Raw genomic sequence first — 23,987 nt, 5'->3', positions numbered from 1 at the left:
AACAAGGTGGGGGAGTTTGTGGCACGTTTGAGTGCCAAGTGTTCAAAGGAGTCACCAGCCAGCACCCAAAAGCACACAGCCACTTCCCTCCCCTGACTTCCACAGTAAACAGCCACTTCTGCCTGGGGAAAGCACAGTTTCTATGGCATCAGTACAAATTGATTTACAGCGCTATTGAAATGCTTAATTCCAGTTGGCATCAAGAGGAAGGAGGCATGTAACCTCTTCAGGTGCCTTTCTCGGTCCCCACCTTCAGGTCGGTTAGTCTGAATACCTCATTCATCTTTCCCAGCATGGTGAGATGGCTTCTCTAAATCACACAAGACTTGTCCTTTCATTGCAACATTGTCCTTGAGAGTATAGTACAGTTTCTGCTTTTTTCTTTCTCCACCTGCTTCAGTCATGAAGTCCACATTATTCTTCCCCAACCTTCCAATATGATCTAATCTTCTGTTATGAAATTCTGTGTGACACCAGACAGAGAGGAGCTACAGAAATTAGGTTAGATGCTTGTGGTCCTGTCAGTGAAGTTTCACCTTGAGGACAGCTCTGGTTCATAGCTGAGGCTGTACAGTTGGTATAAGGCAGAGACTGTGATGGTCTGGGACATAGCTCAGGTCTTTGTACACAGCAGCACTATAAGGACATGTACAGGTTGGTTTTTTTAAGATGAGGGTGGTGGAACACTGGCATAGCATCCCCCAGAGATGTGGTAGATGCCCCATTTCTGGAAATACTCAAGGTCAGGCTGGACAGGGCTCTGAGCAACCTGATCTAGTGGAAGGTATCCCTGCTTTTGCAGGGGGTTGGACTAGATGGCCTTTAAAGGTCACTTTTAGCCCAAACCATTCTATGATTCTGTAATCACTGCAGATGTGCAAGCAGATGCGTAAGAGTGGCTGCTCCATTTCACAGACTGAGATAGGGAAATCAAGAACCTTGCCTAAATCTATACAGAAAGGGACACTAGGAGGCCCTCTCTTTGCAGTCTTGGACAGGCTACAGGCATAAAAGTCAGTGTCTGTGGATGGCCCAAACAAAAGAGCTGAATTTTCTGGCCTGGCTCCTTATATGTGTTCTCTTCCTTCTGCTCTTCATTTATGCAAAGCTCTGTGTGTGTAGGCAGAGACTTTTTCCCTCTAACACTTCCATAATATCACAGGTCAGTCTTCCAGAACTGCTTTTTTCATCATGATTTTTGATTTATTTGTCATTCTAAAAAAAAAAAATTCATAGTGCTGTGTTCTCCCTATTCTAGCTTGATAGGAGGCAGAACTGGGCAGGAACAGGACTAACAGCTTTTGTGCTTTCTTGCCCCTACAGAGTCATTAGTCGAGCCCAAGGACTGAAGCTGGTGGTGGAGACTCTCATGTCGTCCTTGAAGCCCATTGGGAACATTGTGGTCATCTGCTGTGCCTTTTTCATAATCTTTGGGATCCTGGGAGTTCAGGTGAGTCCCCTGTAAGCCTCAGCACCCAACCTGAAAGCATAACGACCCCCAGATGCCCCCACATCTGGATATCTGTACCAGTGGGCACAGTATAAGCCTTTCTGAACTGAAACTGAGGTTAGTTGGACTGAGTGTTGCTGCTCATTGCTGTGGGCTGGACTAGATGACCTTTATAGACCCCTTCCAACCCAACCCATTCTATGATTCTATGATTTCCCCTCCACTTTTCTTCTAGTTATGAACCAATGGGGAAATACAAACTCAAAGCTGAAACTATTGGCTTGGAAACTCCAGAGAGACCTTGAACTGAAGATTCATTCAGATTCTGACAGTTTGTCTAACTGAAAGCTTGCAGAGATAGAGATTTCTGAATCTGTTTCCTGCCTGCTCTGCTGGCAATATCCTCAGTCCCAGGAGTGCAGGAACCCGGGGGGAAAGTGGCAGTTTCCAGTGCAATTGGTTTCTCATTACCTGGGAAGAAGAGATTGCTTCATATAAATATTCTGACATAACACTTACTTCTTTCTGAAGTTTATCTGATCTGTCACAGCCAGCTCTAGAAAGCAACTCTGTTTGGCTTTGTTTTGGAAAGGTGTCTTACATAATATTTTACACTAATATACTGTTTAAATAATAAATACAGCATTGAAAATAAACAGAGAAGAAAATCATGCCATCCATAACCATCTCAGCAGCTAGATTGGCTTGGCACAGTGTAAGAGCATCCGTCCATTTTACTAAACAGATTCATAAAACTAAGCACATCCCGTAAAACAATATAACACTCAGACATGGGAAAATTTATGCCAAACAACAAAACTTGCAGTATGCTCTTTGAATTTCCTCCCTGCTAATTGCAGTGCTTTCCCTGGTGACTTGCAGTCTTACGTTAAATTGTCATGACTATTGATGTGCTTCGGTGGTAGATACAAGCAAGACTGATCCTGTATTCAGGATGCAAAATTTGCAGTTAATACTTATGTCTAATTAGGTGTAAGATGAGGCCGTAGCTGTTTTCTATAAAAAGATGATCTCTCAAAGTTGCAGATAGTTTTTCCATTTAAATATAAGCTGGGGATCAAACTAGAGGTTTTTAATGCTATTAAAATACAGACATCAGTGTTTATAACAGTGTGTCCTCTTAGCAAGACTGTTTTGGTTGTAGAGCTGCCCACAAGTGAATAGTCATTAATCAGACACAAGAAATAGGTGGATAAAACAAGTCCAGTAGGAAACACTGGGTCTTTTCCTTTTGGAAGTGCTTAATTGTGAAGCACTGACGGGGATCAGCATTTTTTCATACTGTGCTTTGTATTTCCAAACCCTGTCAGTAGCCCTGTTACTGCTCCCATCTGAGTGGCATTGCAGCCCAGCTCCTGGAGAAGTTATATTTACAGATACTGTATTAAAAACAGTTGTTTACCTTTCTGCCTAATTAAAACTTTTCTCTGTGAAGACTATATCTCCCCAGTCTGCCTTACCACGGATAGTGTTTCTCCATGGAAAGATCAGGGAATACTTCTCTTCTTGCATCCAGAGGTTTTATGATTGCGTTGAGCGGTGATTAATTTTGCATGCCTAGAGACCATCCTTCTGCTGTTGATTTCAGAAGGAAACCCATGGAGTAATGTGTGGGTTTATCTTGTTCGCTATTATTTCTACTGATATTTGTCTAGAAAAACAGATCAAACCCCATCAGTGTCTCTTCTCTGTATACCCAGCTGGTGTTTTAAGGAGCCTGGAGAGCAGGTTGCCGTTTCCCCTCCACCCCCCAACAGTAATGTCAATAGCTTCTGTCAGCAAATAAAACTAGATTTGTTGGCTGTCTCCTGGGCTTTGATACCATCTATCCTGCTAGCATCAATCACCCTGTCTGAAGCAGTAATCATCCCCTGCCACTCTCTGTTCTGAGCATAGGAAGCACCAGGTCTAGGCATGTGGAGGCTCCTGTTCCTTGTGCAGGTATAAATCAGGAGCTGACTCCCCCGGAGTTGTGTCTTTCCTGGCTTAAACCAAAGGAAATAAGCTCAGGATCAGGTACCCAGCACGGGTTGGGCTTGGCTCCTTAAGCTCTGCACAAGGAGTATTTTCAGTGACCCCTGCATGGATGGCAGAGCCTTATGACAGCTGGAGCACAGCATCCAGGATCAGAGAGTGGAGCAGGACTGGCAGCAGTCTTGATTCAACAAGAGCCCGACGTCACCCTCAGGGGCTCATCTCCTCTCTGAAGTGTTCCCTGGTGACCTCTAAGAGCACAGCTTAGTTCCTCGCTGGGCCTCTTCAGTGCCACTTTTGCTCTGCTGGCACAGGGCCCCTGTTACACTTCATTTGTCATTAGCTGAGCTGAGCGTCACCGGAATTGTTCCACGGGTGGTAACAAGCCATTAGCTGCTCTGGGCTATTAGTTGGGGCTACACTTGAGCTGGCGACCCAGAAGCAAAGGCCTTTAGGCCAGTCTCAGATCACTGAACCAGACAACCTAATGCATGAGGTGGGTGTCCTAAATGCTGTGAAATCATGCATTTGCTCATTAGGTGCATATTATACAGGCTGCTCATTCTTAATAACCTGCATGAATGAGGCCAGTTCCCTTAACAGCTCTGGTTGGCGTGGGCTGTGTGGAGAACCCCAGAGAAATGCCCATCATCTGTGGAGAAATCCTGTGGACTGAACCCTGACATTTCCTCTCTTCTTTGCGTGTTTTCCAGCTTTTCAAAGGCAAGTTTTTTGTCTGCCAGGGGGAGGACACCAGAAACATCACAAATAAATCGGATTGTACAGAAGCAAGCTACAAATGGGTCCGGCACAAGTATAATTTTGATAATCTCGGCCAGGTATTAATAGAACGGTAATCTGCTTCTTTGCTCCTTTACCTCCTTGACTTTAAACCTGTGCATTATTATCCCATGGGATTTTCTTACAGGGCACTGCCAGTCGCAGTAAATATTCAGTTCGCATACACAGCATTCTGTCCCCGTAAATCCCAAAGGCAGTGTTTCCAAGCAGGCATACACTTCTTTTCGGAACAGAACAAGCACATGTGGCTTCGTGGAGTACTTAATTGCTTCACTGCTACATAACAAACCAAATATATCTTGCAGAAGGGCTTGTCTAATAGAGCTGGACATTTTCAACCATCTCTGCAACGCAGCCTTATTTTAGCAGCATGGTAAGGACTAATTAGTCAGGATCAGTAGAGACCTGGAGGGTGGAAATGAAGCTGCTTTTGTCTTCAGCACTGTGGTTTCCGAATTACCGCTCATTGCTGAACTGGCTGCTGACATTGATAGGTTTTTGCTGCCAAGAGAAATCTTGGTCATCAAAGTGTCCCATTATCAGACAGGTAATGACAATCTTAGGCAGGAAAGGGCAAAGAGAAGTAAGATGTTACAAGTAAAAGAGCTTTACTGCAACTGTGCCTAACTTTTTTTTCCGTGCGTTCCTAGGCCCTGATGTCTCTCTTTGTTCTGGCCTCCAAGGACGGGTGGGTGGATATCATGTACGATGGCTTGGATGCTGTGGGAGTTGACCAGCAGGTATGGGCTCTAGCAGAGCTGGAAGAAATGAGTTGTCAAAGGTCACACATTTCAGCTCTTGTTTTGCCAAGTACTGTTGGCTTCCACAGTCAAGTGGGGTTACAGGGGTAGGATCGAGGGAGGCGTTTAATTAATCCAAGTTCTGGGACGTGACAAGGAGTCCAGTGAAAAGTCTGGATTTGTACTCAACCTTTCCTATTTGCAACACAACTGGTGTAACTCGGGTTAGGAGAACTGCACTTATCAAAGAGTGGTTTGACTTTTTAAGCAATTTCGTCATTTCCGGAGAAAAGAAATGCTTTGTGTAGGTACAGGCTTTCAGTGAGGGACTTACAATAGCTGCAAAGGATGCTGCAGAACAGAGGTGGTGCTTCTGTCCTCAACACACACTGTATTTTGGGAGCGTTTGGTTAAAATGTCTCAGAAGTCTCTAATTTTTGGGAAGAGCAGAGCACCCTGAGCTGCCTGAAAGGGGCACCCACAGGTTCTGTGGGTTGCACAGTTGTATCGATTTGCTCCCATTCTTTTTTTTTGAGTTTCAGTTGAAATTTGCCTTCCTCCACTTTGCAGCCAGTCATGAACTACAACCCATGGATGCTCCTCTACTTCATTTCCTTCTTGCTGATCGTGGCCTTCTTCGTCCTCAACATGTTCGTGGGGGTGGTGGTGGAGAATTTCCACAAGTGTCGGCAGCACCAGGAGGAAGAAGAAGCCAAGAGGCGGGAGGAGAAGAGGCTGCGCCGGCTGGAGAAAAAGAGAAGGAGTAAGGAGAAACAGATGGCTGGTCGGTAGTCTTTCCACATCTTTCTGAGTCCTGCTTGACCTTCCACACAATCCCCTCCTCCCTCCCCTCCCTGCCTCGTGTCTGGTGATCATTCTTCTCCCAAAAGCATGTCCAGCTATAAAATTTGCATGAAGGAAATAGTGTCGTTTTAGGCTGAGCAAGGAGCCATAGAAGCCTTTTTAATGGCTGCATGATTTGCAATGACCTTTCCATTGGAGGTTATTTAAATTAAAATATAATAGTAATCACACCTGGAGCTTCTTGGATAGCAGAGCTCAGTGTTACACAAATAGTGACAACTGCAAAGATCAGCAGTGCTGGATGGCACCATAAATCTTCTGAGTCATGAGCACTGTTGCTGATAACTGGATTCACTATTTGGTTTATTACAGCCTTGTAATGCCACAGTGATGTTACCTGTCCCATTTATCAAGCAGGTTTATTTATTGGCACAGTAGCACCACTGCTATTCAAGAGTGTAATAAAATAATGGAGCCATCTCATTCTAGTAATGCTTTAAAACTCCTTAGAGAAACATATCAATGCATTTGCTTGAGAAATACAGATTAGAAAAAAAAAAACAGATGAGGAGAGTAACTAACTAGACAAAATAGTGTGGTGCAAATTGAACCCAACTCCGAACTGGATGTGAAACGTGCAACCCTGCATAGAGGAGGCTCTACAGGTGAAAGGAGGAAAGACCTCCACTCTGCCAAAAGTCTCCAACCTGGCATTTGTCTCTTAGTCTCTTTTTGTTTTAATGTAGTTATTGAAGTAGGAAATAAGTTAGCCAGAGGCCACAGGTCGGAGGTGCTCTTGTTCTCGCATGCTCTCTCTTCTGACTGAACTTCCTCCATTGCCCTTCGTGTTCGTGGCCTCGCATTTTCCCTTCCTGGTCAATCCGCCTGCTGCTCTCTCCCTGTCCCCTTTCACATCTCTTCTCTATCTTTGACAGAATTCAGTACTGTTTAAGAGGCTGCCTGATCAGGTGCTTGTTCCCAAAGCTGGTAATATTAAGTCTGTTTTATTTTTTAATAGTTTAAGAGGTGTTCAATAGCTGTGACAGGCTTAATCGTGCAACCTCGTACCACAGCTCTGCCTTGGCCTCTCTCAGTTCAGCGCTTATCCAGCAATTTCCTTTGGGCACATCCTTCAGTCCCATGAGCTTCACAGGTTTTGTAACCACTAGGATGTGTCACACCAGCCTCTGGATATCAAACTTGGGTTTATGCTGAGAGCCTGGCTTCCTCGCTGGTCAGTGGAAAGATGGAGGTTTCCCTCAAAAGCAGTAGAGGACACATTAGACTGTTCTCAGTTAAGTGGGATACAGATGGAAAAGAGCCCTTTTTTTAGTTGGTTGGGATTTTTTTCCCCATGAAGAAAATGCCTAGAAAGCTCTTTCTGTTAGTCAAAGTTCCCAAACATAGCTTCAAGCTGATGAGTTAGAAAAGGTTTTTAAAGGCTGGATAGAAAGATCCCTATTTAAAGTTGCAGTTTTGGAAAGTAGACATTTCTGTAGAAGAAAAATAGATGTTTAGTTATTATTAATGACTTTATTTATAAGACTAGAGGAACTAGATGGAAAAAAGACGTAAGCCTGGGCAATTTCCCAGCGGGAAGGAATCACAAACCATCCTTGGAGATACAGTTATTCATTCAGTGCTATGAAATGCCTAATTAAAGAGGCAATAAACAGCTATTTTACTGAGGATCAAATATTGCTGAGTATTCAATTGCCATAAAAACCTTTCAAGAGCAAAGTATGAAGTCCTCCAAATCGCTTTAGAACAGTTTTCCCAATTCGCGTTTGGTGAAATGTTGGTTTTAATTGACCGTGTCCAGCTTTGCCCTCGGAGGCAACAGATGTCATTGCTTAACTTCATCCTGCACAGTGGGAACTTGCAGATGATACCAAGACTAAGGCTGTGATTGTGCCAGCAACTGCATGGGGGTTCCTTTCAGCTGGGCTTCCCGTGTGACCTCAGATGCCCAAACCAACCTATGGATGCCAGATATGGACCGACATAGACATCTGACTGGTGGCATGGTCATTTTTGGTTGTAGACTCTTCCAATGCATTTATCCAATCAGATATTGGAAAAACAGAAAAGAGATCTCAGCTCATGAGAAGTGGGCAGGTGCAGGGGTGCCGCTGTAAGTTGTGCTGTTCCAGCAGAATGTGAACTAGGTCGTCCTTCGGAAGTGTCTGCTCCATCATCATCAAATGAGGGGGTTCTCAGGGATCTCTTGGGCTTCCACCTGTGCACGTGGCAGAAGCACAAGAGCACTTCCTTTTTCACGTGTAGCTGAGCCCACCCTCCATGAAGCACAAGGAGAGGATCCCGCAAGGAAACAATCCCGGTAGAGGCAACGGAGAGCCTGAGAGCCGTAGGGACCTCCGAAGGGGATGGGAAGTCTTGCCGTGTGTCCTGCCGGGTGATTAATGCCATTTCGTTCTTTTAGATCTAATGCTGGATGATGTATTAATGGAGAGCTCAGCCAGTGCAGTGCAAGGTACTGGGAAGCCGGCACGTCTCGTCCCATTGAATGGCAGTGCTGTGTCACTAACGGCTCGCCACCGCGCTGTGAGGCATCCCACTAAACCGTGTGTGTGGTGCAAAGCTCGTTCGCTTACTTCATGGCACACGCATCCCATCCTGAGCTGCAGGTCTCTGCAGACCTAGCTCAGGACTGACACTTTCAAACCCTTAATTTACTCTTCAATCATGTTATGTTATTCAGTATTATTTTTTTTCCTGGTTTTCATTAAGGCACTGTCAGATTTTCATGACTTTTTTTTTTTTCCTCCTTTTTCTTTTTTTTTGTTCTTTTAGGGTTTTTTTTCTTAGAGAATAATGGCTGGACTGTGAAGTGGGTCCTTTATTGTTGACTTTAGCTTTCCAACCACCAGCTTAGGAGTCTGAATAATTTGCAGGCGTGTCTCTGGAAGGCAGGCAGTTGCCCTTAGAGAGGATATTTCCTTATTTCTTCAGCCTTTGCTCATTGCTGTGCAAACACTGTGCTTCAGTGAGGCACAGTATTTTTTTCCAGCAGGGTAAAATTCAGTATAGTGCAGAGCCTCAGTGTTTTAATGGGGAGCTCAGCCCCCAATCCTCAGCATGGACGTGGAGTTTAGTCACTGTGCTGCTCAGCTTGTAAATTCTGTGTATTGATTGAGAGTTGCTCGATCCATGAGGCATCTTGTAAATTAAAAGAAATAAAGATGCCACCTTAAAGCCTTTCCAGGTCCTGGTGGGGATGGACCATCTGGGCTGAACAGTGCTGGGGTCTGATCTGCCCCCCAACCCACAACTCTCTCATGTCTCCCTTTCCCAGCCCCCCTTCCCAGGACGATACTCAGGGCTGCAAATCTGTCCCTCGCTCTTTTTATTTTTAGGAGAAGCTTTGATCTGGCAAGCATTTTGTTTAATTCATAACTTAAGAATATTAGCCTGAATAATTAAAGAGGTGACAACATAGAAACAAATATAGCTGTAATTTTCGACAAAAATAATATGCTAGGAAAATTGTGCCATTAAAACTCTCACCTGTGCACAAGCTCCCACTGCTTGCGATGGGAGCAGGGCTCCATCCATCTCTCACAGATTGCAGGGAGTTTTGATTAAATAAAAATTGCAAGGTGAGGGCTATTGGCTTTCACTGCAGAGATAACTCAAGGAGACAGAGGTTCTACCTTATATTTCTAGGCCTTGTTGGAAGTTATCACAACATGCTTTAATAAATCCTGAATCTCCTTCCCACTGCTGTTCCTGATATTTTTATTTCTTTGCTGTCTTTCTTGCTGCTCTTGCTGGGCTTCCTGGCCTCTCTGTGAAATGGGGGCAGCGCAAGGGGGGGCTCTCACTGACTTTGGGACTCTGGTTATTTTTTCTTCTTTTTATTTGATTGTGACTCCTCTCCTGGTCCTATAGAGTTACATCAAGGCTGTCTTATTTTGTGTTATTTTTAAGGCACTGAACTCATTCCAAACCCCTCTGTTATCCCGTGCAGGCTCAGAAAGACTCTTAGAGTTCGCCTTTAAAACATGTACAATTGTCAGGTCTGTGCTTTGTGTTCCCTTTTGTTGTCTTTTCTTTGGATCCAGTGGTAGTGAATGTGCCATGCCGCTCCTCAGGCACCAGAGTGAGGGAACAGAAAGGTTTTATATTTGAACCTGACTGCTGGGAATTTAGGGAATCAGTCCCAGGTGCTGTAGCCGAACCTCCTGTGGTTCAGTGAGGAATCTGGAGTTGTGACTCAAAGCTTCCCCACATCTCTGCACTTCCAGAGGCTTCTCTTCTCTTTCTATAAGGACAAAATGGAATATATTGTGTGTGTGTGTGTGTGTGTGTGTGTGTGTGTGTGTGTGTGTGCGCGCGCTGCTGCTGCTGCCTGGTATTTAGTGAGATATTTTATAATTTAATTTTTTCCTTTTTTTTTCCCCTCCAAGTCTACATTCTATCACAACCAGAATCTTCTCAGTGGAAATAATTTATCATTTTCCATTTCACTTTTTTTTTTTTAACAAATCCATTCAGTACAATAAAAGCCAAGTAAAACTCTGTGTTTAAATCTAAAAAAGTTCCTTCAGTGCAAACTACTTTTTAACCTAATAATATTCTTGATACAGTTTGTAAATCCAGCTGCGTCACGGGCTCATTGCTCACTGGTTTGCTGCTGTCCTCCAGATATACTCAGACCTGCAAAGTAGTTAATTCCCTTATTATAGGAGAAGGAAGAAGCTGAAGGAGACAGTAATGGAATTGTCCCACTCTCGTGAATTCCAATTTCCTGTGCCCACGCACCTCCGGCTCGAAGCCACCTCAGGGAAAGTGGCAATTTCTCTCTTGACAGGGCTATATTGGGAGGCAGACGCTACCCAGAGATATTTTGGAGCTGCATGCCCAGCCTGATTCCCCCCAAGAAAATGCAGTTAACGGGAAGAAAGTGGCCCCAGTCCCACTTCTTGCTGTGCTGGCAGAGATGGCCAAGCCCTGGGATACTCTGGGAGCTGGCAGAGGCACTGCCAGGGAGAAACAGGGGTGCCTGTGGTGCTGCTCTGCTGGGCACTGGTGTCATTTCACAGGTGACATCCCATAGCCATCAGACAAACAGCAGCATGGGGTTTAATGCCTCAAACCCAGGCTGGGATCACTGAACCCTGGGGGCACCCAGCCTGGGAGAAGTTAGACAGGAATTAGGAATGGGAAATGTTTATCCTGCAACAGCAATGGTCATTTCCTTTCCTAAAGGGCAGGAGAGGACTTATAATGAGTTTGAGTACCCCATGACACAGGCTGGGGCTGCCATGCTCTGACTCCCAACCCTCATCAAGGGAATCAGTAATCCTGCAGGATAATGCCAAGAGTTGGGCACATCTTGGGAAACAACCTGAGTTGAGAACCCATAGAAATGATGAGCTAAAGCCGTGTCCTCTGTGCCAGGCACTGCTCCCCTTCCCAGCACAGTCAGTCCCCTTGGACCACCATCATCCAGGATGGAGGGGCAGGTGGGACTCACCCAGGCCAGCTCCCAAACAGCTGCTACATCCTCTTCCTTAGGAAGAGATTGCTCAGGATCCACTGTCTGAGCTAAGTTTATCCTGTGTAATGATCTCCAGATTTGACCCACTTCTCCCTCTCTCCTGGCCTCCAGCCACTGTGAAGCAGCTTGATTTACACCCTGTTTACCAGCCTGATGTCTCGTAGTGGGCTTTTGCTGTATTTCCCCATCTTTTCTCATTCTGCCAATTCTTTGTTGGTTTGCTCTCCTCCTCCTTTCTTTAACACCATGTGTGCCGGGAAGCCACGTTAACCTTTCCAGTAATAACCGAGACTAACCCAGAGCTCTTGTTGTTCTTGACACAGTGTATTGTAACAGTACAGTAATGTGGTGTTGTGTTAGTTGTGAAGTTCACCACCCGGAGTTTAACAGATGTCTGTATTTCCCAAGATGTTGGTATTGTTCAGCTCTTTATTGCAATAACTAAGAATGCCACTGTGTGATAGGGGGCACGGGCTTTGCACCGGCGTAACTACATCAGAGCTGTACCCAAATTCTCTGCAGAACTGCGCAGGTCAGGTTAAAAAAATGGTGTTTTTACAACGGTAAAAAAGTGGTTTATCTGTTCAGAAAGTCCCCTGCCCACCTGGACACAGTGGGGGTTTAGCCCTGGTCCTCGGGCAGCATGTCAGCCCGTGTGTGGGTCATCCCGCAGTAGCATCCGAACTGCACTGAGATGCATGGCCGGCATGGGGAGACCGGGGAAGCGAGTGGTGGCATGATTTATAAACAGGGTTGGCAAATCCCCTCTTAACAAAGTTAACGGGGAAGTATGAAACATTTACAGCTGGTAATTTTGGAAGGCTGCAAGGGCGCCTGCGAGAGCAGCATCCAGGGACGTTTGGCTGTGGAAAGCTGCGGGTATGAGCTGGGAGAGGTGGAAAGGAAGCTTGGGAGAAGGGGGTGCTGAGAGGGGGAAGCCTTTGCAGATATCTGAACAATTAGCAACCCTGCTTATAAGGTCATGCACTGGCTAATCCAGGTGCAGCAGCCCTGCACAGGAGACATTTACAACCTCTCTCTAAATCCTTTCTCTGTTCTAACCACGTCGGTGCTATTCTGTAGGATTTGGAATTACCTGTCAGTCAAAGCTGAGAAAAAAAATTGAATTCCAGTGTAATTATTCATAAATAAATCCATTGCAGGAAAAGGTAGAAACACTGACATTTTTCTTTTTGAATGTGAATTATACATAAATGTAGAAGAAGTAAGTGATCCAATTACGATGGTGTTTCTTTCTGAGATGATAAGTTGGTTCGTAAAAATAGGTCCTATTCCTAACCTAATTGTATTCAAACATTTTAGTTAATTTGCTACTCATAATTTAGCATAATGTGATCGAGATATCTTGACTTTATGGAGATTTATGCAGATTCTGAGATATCTGACAAAGTCTTATGAATGAGTCAGCAGCTACCAGTCTGCTTTTTTTTCATAAGCACTCAATAGATTCAGTATGAAAATTAATTTTACAGACCTTTTCATCAATATTGTGCTTTAGCACTCAGGTGCAGATCACCTAAAGCCCACTGCAGATCAGAAAGTGAATATTAATACTGCCTTTCATTTGATGACACTGAAAAGAATTTTGGGCCTTCCAAACCCCTACAGAATAAAACTGCTGAGTGATTTTTCTCTCTCGTCCCTGGGCTGGAAGGGAAAGATCTGTCTCTATGGAAAAAACAAAACTATTTTTCAGGATCCTGTTATGGAGCAGGGAGCACATGAAACCATTAAATCTATGGGTTCGATTGCAATGTCATTGGCTATTGACAAAGTGAACTCTATTTCCAGGCAAAATTTAATCTTCTAAAATTAGTTTTCCCCGAGGGCAACCCAAACTTGTGCTTCCTGGCTTTATCCTGCCCAAATTTTTTCTTGAAATAATGTATCAAAATGTACATTTGCTCAGCAGCACTAAATATCAACCATGTAATTCTTACAGCTCAATAATTTTCACAACCAGTTGATCATCTAATTATGAGAGTAATATTATACTCTGACATATTCAAGACAGTCCTTTCCACTTCAATCTGCATTATAATGCCTCCTTGAAAATTGTACTGAATTATATACTCAGCCTTGGCATTTCCTCATTAGAGATTAGGTGAGTAAATGAGTTTATCTCTAGGAACATTCGGGGTCTAAAGAGCATGTGTCATCCCTGAGGCAGCCAAACACGGGGATGAGTTGAACAGTGAAATATGTACTTTGATAATCTTGTCTAAGTGGAGAATCGTTATTTTCTGATCACTAGGGCTGACTGATCAACTTTCCTTGGTATTTTTATGGACCATTTTTCAGGGCTTTGACAGCCAAAGTGTTGAATTTTGTTCCCTCTATAGTTTACTGGAAAGAACATAATATGCCTGAGCTCCTTCCCTTTCAAAGACCACCGCGAACTCAACGGCCCGTGTTTTTAAGGCATTGTTAGTAAAATCTATCCCCAGCATCTGGCCGTTAATTGGGTTTTCAGATACTTTGGGGACTTTTACTATAGCAGAAACAAAAATTGTTGTTTTAATTTAGGTTTAACTTAAATTTCCCTATAGGGAAAAGTGTTCTTTAGCAGCACCAGCTCACCTCATCCCTGATGCCACAAGGCTGAGTATAGCGCATGTCCCACTGAAGATATTTAATGGATGTAAGATGACGGGAGCCCTGCTGTGTATAAGAAATGGTAACATGGCAGCAAGAAAAGAAGGAAGTAAAAAAGACAGCATGCTGCTGTAATCGGTCTAGAATTTATCGTCTCTGGAGTTGGAAAGTGAGGGTGCGTTGGCTTCAGAAAGACGCAGAGAAATGACTTGACGTGCCTCTCCGCTCTCCTCCTCCCCGCTGCAGAAGCACAGTGTAAGCCCTACTATTCGGATTACTCCCGCTTCCGCCTCCTGATCCACCAGATGTGCACCAGCCACTACCTGGATTTGTTCATCACCGGCGTGATTGGCCTCAACGTGATCACCATGGCCATGGAGCACTACCAGCAGCCAAAGGTACTGGGACGGCCAAGGGGGGCATGCAGGGCCGTGGTGGGATGTGCTGATGGGCTGAGTCAAGGCCAGTTTTGCTGTTAGACCTCAGAACCCCCATTCACCATGCCTGAGCTGTCCCTTTACCCATGGAGTGTACCCCTCCTACAGCTGGCTTCCAGCTCAATCCATGGCTTTTGGTGCATGGATCCCATTGCACCTCTCCCTTCTAGTTAAGTGCAAGCAAACTGCTTTGAAAATGAGGATGGGAGCAGGTTTGTTTGCTTTGCTAGATTAGATCATTGTTGATATCTTCCATTTTACTTAGGTTTTCCCCCTGAAAAAAAAAAAAAAAGAGAAAGAGGAAAAAGAATGGAAGAATCTGTGAAATGTTTCTTTTTGCAAAGTTTCTTCTAAATCCCCAGTGTCCCATAGGACCTGATTTTCACAGGCATTGCATTCCACTCTGATCTTTTAAGTACATTTTAATATATTAGTGTGCTAAGTTCCTGGGTCTTTTTCATGCTGTGAAAATAAAAACAGCCTGTCCTGGGATGTCAAGTCTCTTGTGCATAAGAATGAAATGGAAATAGCTGCCTTTGCCATATAACTTGTACTTACTTTTATTAGCCACTTTCAGAATGAATAAATATAACACACAATAGGAGGAAATATTCTCTAAGACTAGACAGGACTTGAATACTTAATATAAAAAACCACCCCAAACAACTAAAACATGCAAACGACGGGGGGAAATATCCTCCAGCCTATCATAAAGAAGCCAAAAGTGAAAGGAAACAAGCCAAATTTATTTTTTCTGTTCAGGTCACCTTTAAATACCCTGGAAGGCTCATTTCATGATTCAGGCATTTGGTGATGAAAAAGGTTGTTGGCGAAGGAGCCTGGACTGGAGTCGCACTAGAGCGTGCGTCTTACCGCAGTCGTTTTGCAGCTACATCTTCTCTTGTATTATAAAAATGTTGGTCAGGATTTTGTTTTTAATTTTCTTAAGGAAAATAACATTTTGTCTCTAAGCCTCTGGTATGCAGCGTCTGGGTAATAACTCCAAGCTTGGGCTGTGCTGGTGTGACAGCACAGTTCGAGCCACGCACATACTTGAGTCTTGCTGAGTCGGGGCCCCGAAATCACTCTGGTCTGGGTGATGGATGGATGGGATCCTGAAGACTTTTAAAGGCTAAATGTACCAGACAGCTCTGTATCCAAATATAACAATTGCTTGGTGTCTTGGTGCTGAAAGGGTTTGGTTATGGGATGCACTGGGATGCCCTGGGATGCCCTGGGAATGAAACACCAACCAGGGATGCTGCAGCTGCTCACAGAGAGGGGGATGCACAGTGCATAGAGGTGGTTCAAGCACATTTATCTGCTTTTACCAGATGAATTTTCTTATTTGCTGCGGAGCCCAAGTGCTCTGCAGTATGAGGGGAGGCTCGTTCAGAGCCACGGCTTCCTTTGGGTTTGCATTTGTCAGGCAGGTGAGGTGATTTTCACCCATGGATGCTTGAAACTAAACATGATGGCAGAGTGCATGGCTTAAACCCCTCCTGCTATGATTTGTCCCATGGAGGGATCAGCAAGTGTTGGTTTTGGTTTCAGAGCACTCTGTTCCCATCTCCTGCGTTCCCTAACAGTGTCCTGGACAGTTATTACTGTTCCATTTGCCAGCTATGAGAAATTCAATGCACGTCACTTAAGCGGCCAGAGAGGATGCTGTGACCACAGTGCTCTTTCATGAGCAAGGCTTTTGGGGATAAAATCATCTCTGAGGAGGCTTAATGCCTGACTGTGCACGAGTTGTCCCAGCCAGGGTGCACCTGGATTAATGGCCAGGCTTTGACTTCTGCAGAGGAAGGGGGGCAGAGGAAAACACAAGGCACTTGCTCCTCCTGGCATGCCATCCCTCTCTCCTGCTCCTTGCCAAAAGCTCAAGGTGAGGAGTAATGGCAGGCTGTCACAAAGGAGTCATTTGGCCAGTGCTTGCATGAACGAGCAAGTGGGATGAAATTCAGCTTTCTGCGGAAAGCACAAGGGGTTTTGTGCTGCTGACACCTGCAAATGCAGCAGCTCTTACTGCTCACCCCAGCAATCCCAGCTGGGGTTGTGCCTTGGGTCTGTGCTAGCCCCTCCTGGGATTCTATCCCTGGGACATTTATCATCGGAGAGAGTCCACGTTTGGAGACTTTTATCTGTAGTTTGGAAATGAGTAACTGGTGACAGAAGATTCAAGTTTGCAGGCAGCAAAGCCCCTCTGCAGAGCTAATGTCTAACCCAATGCTGTGCCCACATCCAGGTTCTTGATGAAGCCCTGAAGATTTGCAATTACATCTTCACCGTTATCTTTGTCCTGGAGTCTGTTTTCAAGCTTATTGCCTTTGGGTTTCGTCGCTTCTTCCAAGACAGGTAACAGAAGCTCCATCATGACCACGGGGGCAGCAGCAGGTTCTGGAGGCAGCCACCCACATTTAGCATCCTGAATTCCCATGGTCTGCCCCGTGGTGTCTGTCTGCTATGTGTGAACACTTTGTGGTGTGACTGGTTGAAAGCTGGGTAGGTGGAGGCTTGGGATGTGAGCTGGAGAAGGGATCGTGCATGCCAAGGAGAGGGATTGTACCACTTTGGCCCTTGGGAGTGGATGAAACAGAGACAGATCTCACACTGACCAGCTGGTTCTCTTCTCACACCAGTTGCATGTCCATATAATCAAGAGGACCTGCTGAAGTGACAAAATTTATGCCAAGAGACAGAATCTTGCCCTGAATGATAATGAAAGAGAAAAGGGACCCTTTCTTTTGAAGATGTGGAGCAGTGGATGAAATTGTGTCTTTATCTAGATTTTCACTCTCTTACCTCACAAATACAAATTTTATGTCCTTGGTGAATCTTTCTCCTCCCATTTTTGACTTCTTCAATGTTAACACCAAGAGCACACCACTGAGCAGGACTCGACAGGAGCCCTTCAGCAGCCAATGTGTTGTTCCACCCCTCTCCCCACATTTTGTGTGTCCGTGGTGGGATTAAATCTCTCTCCAGCCTGGCACAAATCCTTGGGGTCTTTCCTTTACCCAATGTGATTTTTGTAGCAAGGACTGGACCCAGGGTCCTGTTCTTTCTGGGGCAGATCTCACGCTGAGGTCCACGAGTGTCATGTCTAGAAGTGGCCGTAGAGATGCTGCAGCGCCTCCTCTGAGGTCTGCAGCCTCTGGATAGAAAACTGCCCAGCTTTTGTTTCTCTTTCCCCTCAGTCAAGGATATCTTTGGAATTGGCTGTTTTTCTAATGAGATGCATTAGTTATAATGATTTCATAACATAACTGCTTTTGTATAATACCCTCAGAAAAATGCTGCAGATTCATTTGAGTGCTCGAGCCATTGAAATGACTGGAATTCGTGTGAAGCAAGCTACCTCCCCTTGCCAGCTTCTTAGTAGATGTTAAACTTCATTTTGTGTTGTCTCCAGATGGAACCAATTAGATCTGGCAATCGTGCTGCTGTCTATCATGGGCATCACTTTGGAAGAGATCGAGGTGAACGCTTCGCTACCAATTAACCCCACTATTATCCGAATCATGAGGGTTCTCAGGATTGCTCGAGGTGAGAGGAATAAAACAGAACTGACTTGTGTTTGAGGTGCGGGGTCCCCACCAGGAGAGAGTTAAAGCGTTGGGAAACAGTCCTGGGGCACATCCCCATCATGATGTGCATAGTTCTGGCATCAACAGGCTGTAAACAAATAAAAAGAACAATGGGGGAAAATACTTGCAAGGAGCCAAAAAGCTGAGCCAACTGACCATGTGTTTCTGTCTTAAGAGGACTTGAAAAGCTGAGAGCTTAGGAATGAAGGAGAAGTTACTGTGGCTGTAGCTCCCAGAGATATACCTGGGAAAATTATGCCAGTCAAATCAAAGTCATCTCTAACAGGGATTAGAGAACACAAGCTTGAGTACGTTGGCTTTAAAAGACAAGCATCTAATAAATTTAATTTCCCGTGAGGCTTTACATCACACCACTTGGTGACAAAGCTTGCCTTGTCACTCTGCATCCATCTGTCCCCTCAGACGTGTAGCAACACGTACCCGAGTCGGGGAGCCAGCTTCTGCAGGGCCTGATTTTTTCAGAACAGGGAGGTCTCAGGGCCAAATGATGAAATTGTAAAATGTGAGTGCTCAGGCCCTTAATGAAGTACTGCCAGGCCATCCTGAAGGGTATTGTGCTCTGAGGAAAATTGTTCTGATTGCAGCCCTCATCTAAGCAAAGAAGGAGCTGGAGGAGAAATTAAATGCTTCTGTGTCTCAAGGGGGGGGGGGTGGGAAAAGTGCATTGGATCCCTTTCAGAATTAAAAATACATGCGGTTTCCAGTTGGAAATGCAACCTTCTGGAAGAGATGTGTAAATCAGTTCCTCAGTGAATCACGTATGAAAGTGGGTAGCCTATGGAAGTGGGAAAGTAGCCCCAGGGCTGGGAAAGTAACTGCTCATGATAACCAGAGGAAGGAGATGAGTCCAACGCAGATAAAGTGGGGAAAGGAAGCGCCAGGCAGAATGATAACACTTTCTTCAAGTCTCAGGATAGGTGATGCTGCTATTCACAGGATTTTGATAGTATCCAAGCAACAAGGAGCGATGTAAAAAGGCCAGGGACTGTAGCAGCTAATGGAGAACACTTGACATGATTTCACATTTCTCCTCCTATAATTTGTGGCTCCCAGGAGAGGGGCTGGGTTTGTGCCTCTGTGCTAACACTGCCGTTACCATATTTCGAACGTGTTTTCTGCAGTGCTGAAGTTGCTGAAGATGGCTGTGGGGATGAGAGCCCTCTTGGACACCGTGATGCAAGCGCTGCCGCAGGTAACCCACTGCCATATCAAACCAGATCTCCTCTGGCCCACAGCTAATTTCCTATTGCAGAGGAATGCTAATCATTTTATCTTTACTGTCATTAGAGAATCACATTTCCCTTCTGAAGCACAGTCTGAGATACAGTCCTCACACTGAGGTCATTTTTCCCCTGAAGCAGTTTAAGTTTTGGATTAAAGAATGCAGCAAGAAACAGGTCTGGAACAAAAAAATCAATGAATGTTCTTTTTTTGTGTTTTTTTCCCCCCCATTTCTTTTTCTCTTTTCAGGTGGGGAATCTGGGTCTTCTCTTCATGTTGTTGTTTTTCATATTTGCAGCTCTTGGAGTGGAGCTGTTTGGAGACCTTGGTGAGTCTTCCCGTGCCGGTGGAAGGGGTGGGAGTGGTGTGGGAGTGGTGTTCTCATGGCTGTGCTTGGTCCCACAGAATGTGATGACACACACCCCTGCGAGGGGCTGGGACGACACGCCACGTTCAGGAACTTTGGGATGGCCTTTCTAACTCTCTTCCGAGTATCCACAGGAGACAACTGGAATGGGATAATGAAGGTAAATGTTAAGGTTTCATCGGCAAGTATATTGCTATTCTAGACGTGAAATTTGCCAAATCTTCTCAGTTTTCTTCATGAAAGGAGGTGCAACCAGGAGGCCAGACAGCAGACCGAGGTCCCTGCTGGAACCTCTTCACATCCCTCCACCATTTCCCTCTCTGTTTCCAGGACACGCTGCGTGACTGTGACCAGGAGTCCACCTGTTACAACACCGTCATCTCCCCCATCTACTTCGTCTCCTTCGTGCTGACGGCCCAGTTTGTGCTGGTGAACGTGGTGATCGCTGTGCTCATGAAGCACTTGGAGGAGAGCAACAAGGAGGCGAAGGAGGAGGCAGAGCTGGAGGCAGAACTGGAGATGGAAATGAAGACAATCAGCCCTGGCCAACACAGCCCCTCGGACATCTTTGCATGGACAGGCAGCACCGGTGGAGAGAGACCCGAGAGCCCCCGAGGGTGTACCAATCCCATGCAAATCAAGGTGGACTCTCAGCTCTCTTTAGCTTACCACATGGTGAGAACCTCGGCTGGAGGGTGAAGAGGGCTTGACCTGCATATTTTCTGGGGGAAGACATGCACGAGTTGGTAATGAAGGAGGGGTGTACTGTATGTCCTGGGCTTGTATTCCTCACTATCTGCTGACTGAGTGTTGCGTGGTGTGGGAGCTGATGCTGCAGGGAAAAGACCCCAGCAGGTCTCCAGACCACCTTGACGCATCTGTTCAGAGGTAGAGAGCTTTGCAATTTGTTCTGGAGGTGTGCCCAAGCCACCAAATTCAAAGCTAACTCCAGATTTGCTCTAATCCAGAGTGTTGACTGGGTCCTTTGTGATAGCAAAATCATGAGCATAATGTGTTTGCTTTTCTAATACAGACCATGAACCACAACATAAAAGAGGAATAAAACTTGGCTAATCTTTGCTTCAGTATTAAATTTGTTTTATGTAACCTCAATTTAAAATCCATCCCCACAGTCAGTCTTGTAGGAAAAGATTCTTTTAACAATAGAATAATCCAGAAGAGGCTCAAACCTGAGCTCACCAGAGCTGGTGGCAGAACTCCCACCAGCTGGAGCAGTGCCAGAACAGGGCTGTAATGTGGGAGCTGTTATGAGCTGTACCAGGTCTCCCTAAAGCATGGTTTTTGGAGGAAGATTCAGTTTGAGGAATGAGAGGTGAGGTCAAGCCCCAGACAGGTCCTTTGGGAGGGCACTGAACTGGAATTACACAAGAAATACAGTCCAGCCTTTTTTTAGTCTTAGCTGATTGCAAATTGGGTTAAACTCTACACAGACCTCATTAGTTTTTATTACATCATGATTTCACAACAGCATATCTTGGCCTCAGCCTGGGGTGGACTAATGAGTATTCTAATGCATGAAAAACTCATTTGTGATCTTTAGTCCAAGGGTGAAAAAGAGTAAATCCCTGCTTTAGCTTTGTTTCAGTTCCTAAGCTACTGGAAATTTCTGGTGCCATTAGAGTCTCTGATGTCTGAGACAGAGTCCAAAGCTGCTCTTTGGCACAAGAAAAAGAAGTTCAGGGCAATGTGGGGAAATCCAGATTTACTACGTCCTCTAGGAAGAAACAACACATCCCAACTGTTGTTGCACATATTGAGCAGAGTACTGGCAGACTGTCCTTGGCCCTGTTGTCCTGCACCAGTACTTAGACTGGCAAAACAGAGAAAATGTAGAATTGCAAGACAAATCAGTGAGAGTGCCCTCACTTTGCAGTCTGTTAGACCTGCTTTCTATGAAGGTGGCCTGGGAAAGGGCTTATTTAAGTCATAACCTCCAGAGTGTGTTTCTTGCTCTTTCTCTCAAACAGAAGCCTCAAAAATCTCCAGGAGATTTTATTCTGCCTATTTATTCTCCCAGCCAAAATCTTCAGGACAAATCTGATGCTTGAGCACGATAGCAGAGGAATACAATTCCCAGGACATGACCCTGCAAGGACACGTGGTCAGCATGCTCTTTTGCTTGCCCATTCCCTGGGGTTTTTGCACCGTGTGCTGTCTGACTGTAGCGACAGTCCTCATCTCATTGTATGTAGTAGGCATCCCCCACATGGAAGGTGCACCCTTAAATCGCTCCCATGCTGCCTGCAAAAGCCAGACCCTGCTCTGTAGAACCTCGCATTGTCTGTGCTGTGGCCAGCTGGTTTGACGTTGGCCAGGACAACTGAGGCACCTCAACCCATGTCTGGCACATGAATTAGTGACCTGACGTGCGTCCGTCCTGGTCAGCTGCAGCTTTCATGGGCAGGATGCTCAGCTCCTCTTCTAGTCTGGTTATCTTAATTTATGTGCCCTCTGGATATGGATTTAGGTGTCAAGTACTAGGTCCTCGGGCTCTGGACCATGTGTCTCGAAGCCTTACAGCAGTAGTGTCCTGTAGAAGTTCACAGCACCGAGTATGAAGATGCTGCTCTACCGGCCCCGTTGTGCTGCTCAGGTCCCGGGAGTGACCGGCCGTGTTTGCTGAGAGCAAGATTGTCCCCGAGGAGGGCCCTGAGCGGGAGCAGCCGCCGTCACCCCGTCTCTAGTAACGTCTGAGAAAGCTGTCTCTGCTCACCGTGATATTACTGCACTGTTCTCTCTCCTCCCCTGCCTCATCTCTCCTGTCCTGTTGTTTCTGTCACTGCCGTTCTCCCTGAACATTTCCACCCCTTTTTCCCTGCTTCTATTCTGTTTTTCCCCCTTCTGTTCATTGGGTTTGATACACTGTCCTTTTTTCTCTCTGTCTCTGTCCCTTGCCTTTTTCCTCCTCTCTCCTTTTGGCTTGCTCTCTCTCTCTCTCTTCTCTCTCTGCATGCTACACACCACCCCTCCTAGGAAAGGCACTTGTTTGATACCATATCACTGCTGATCCAGGAATCTCTGGAAGGAGAGCTGAAGCTGATGGACAACCTGTCAGGCTCTGTGTGCCATCATTATGCCCTCCCAGCTCCCGAATATTACAACTCTGAGAACCAGGTTAATATATCTAATTTCCTGCAAAGTCTCCATCCAAACTCAATTTGACTGAGACCTTTAATAGCGAGTTAACGTTCTTTGTGTAATGCGGTCACAGGGATTTTGAAGCATAAGTTGGTTTGGATTTTTCTGAGGGAGTTGAGATAATATCTTGGTTTATGATGTTGTATATCAGTGCAAGAGCAAGAGTACAGGCTTGGAGTTTCCCTTGTCAACACAGTAAGAAGTTTTTCATTGGGATTTATAGTTCATGGGTGTTGGAGGGAAAATGTACAAAATCCCATCTCCATCCTTCAGTGAGGTTCTCGTATTTGGCTTCTTGCCTTAAGCAGGGCTCCACAGCAATGTCAGGGCACATCTGCAGAGCCTGGAGCACAGCGTGAGGTCTTCCCAGAGCAGAGTTGCTGGGGATCATCAAATGATCTCTGTTTTGTGCCTACTTATACTGCATGAAAATCCAGTTTTGAATGATTTTTCCTAAAGCGGCTTCTTGCAAATGGGTCACTGTAAACTAGATCCTCATCCCTGATCTAGATTGAATTTAGGAGGGGAGGCAGCCTTTAATGAGGCACTTCAGTAATCGTGTGCTCCAGCACTTTCTTGAACTGGAATACTTGTTTAAAATTAGTTCATTTACTTCCTAGAATAAAATACCTACTTTCCTCAAGTGTGTTATTCTTTGGAGCAAATATTTTCCCTAAATCACAGCAGTGACCATAATAATAATTCAAGCATACCTATTTTTTCCTGCTGTTGGAATTGAGCAAATTCCGTATTTCTTGATCTATTTTTTCCCCCCTTTCTGGCTAAAAATAGCAGAAGTTTTCTTGTTAAATCAGTGTGCTTATTTATGAGCTCACTGACACTCTAAATTACCCAACCCCGTGGTTCATTAGAGGAAAGGAACAAGCTTAGGTAAAATGAAATCCTACTGCAGATCTTTATATAGCAGGATAACATGTCTCCCTCTGATTGCTCTGTATCGCATTCCAGAGTCTATTAAGCCATAGGAAGTGGCTGCCTCTAAGAATTGCCAGAGGAATAGAGACAGTAGCTTTGGCAGGGAAGGCAGAGGGTCAGTAGGAAACCCAGAGAGAGCTGGTTGAAAATTTTTTGTCACAACATTTTTCACTGGAAAGTGCTGCTGCAGCAAAAAAAAAAAAAAAAAGGTTTTGTTTTGACATTTTCATAATGAAAAAATATAGCATTCCAGTTTGCAATGGCTTTTTCTTTTAAAATTTAAGCTTTTTTTGCTCCCCCTCTATAATTAAAACCCGTATAAATCA

The 23,987-nt window shown here is 45.1% G+C and overlaps 1 protein-coding gene across 20 annotated transcripts in view; it reads left to right on the top strand.

The window, feature by feature from the left end:
* Positions 1-23,987, top strand: part of CACNA1G (calcium voltage-gated channel subunit alpha1 G) — a 146,026-nt gene that overhangs the window by 105,852 nt on the left and 16,187 nt on the right. For 7 of the 20 annotated variants that reach the window (XM_017811966.1, XM_017811987.1, XM_017811970.1 and 4 more), the window contains 13 exons: positions 1,324-1,450; positions 4,159-4,284; positions 4,897-4,986; positions 5,557-5,770; positions 8,234-8,284; positions 14,177-14,328; positions 16,616-16,725; positions 17,783-17,916; positions 19,100-19,170; positions 19,449-19,527; positions 19,605-19,726; positions 19,897-20,241; positions 22,561-22,701. In XM_017811966.1, the coding sequence (XP_017667455.1) occupies positions 1,324-1,450; positions 4,159-4,284; positions 4,897-4,986; positions 5,557-5,770; positions 8,234-8,284; positions 14,177-14,328; positions 16,616-16,725; positions 17,783-17,916; positions 19,100-19,170; positions 19,449-19,527; positions 19,605-19,726; positions 19,897-20,241; positions 22,561-22,701 (1,762 nt within the window). Of the gene's footprint in view, positions 1-1,323; positions 1,451-4,158; positions 4,285-4,896; positions 4,987-5,556; positions 5,771-8,233; positions 8,285-14,176; positions 14,329-15,129; positions 15,232-16,615; positions 16,726-17,782; positions 17,917-19,099; positions 19,171-19,448; positions 19,528-19,604; positions 19,727-19,896; positions 20,242-22,560; positions 22,702-23,987 lie in introns of those variants that run through there. The other 13 variants (XM_017811985.1, XM_017811980.1, XM_017811968.1 and 10 more) reach the window with 6 other exon arrangements.

This window comes from Lepidothrix coronata, unplaced genomic scaffold, assembly GCF_001604755.1.
Source record: "Lepidothrix coronata isolate B3197 unplaced genomic scaffold, Lepidothrix_coronata-1.0 Scaffold34, whole genome shotgun sequence".
NCBI lineage: Eukaryota > Metazoa > Chordata > Aves > Passeriformes > Pipridae > Lepidothrix > Lepidothrix coronata.
The sequence above is the reverse complement of the archived record's forward strand: the minus strand, read 5'-3'. Positions and strand labels throughout refer to the sequence as shown.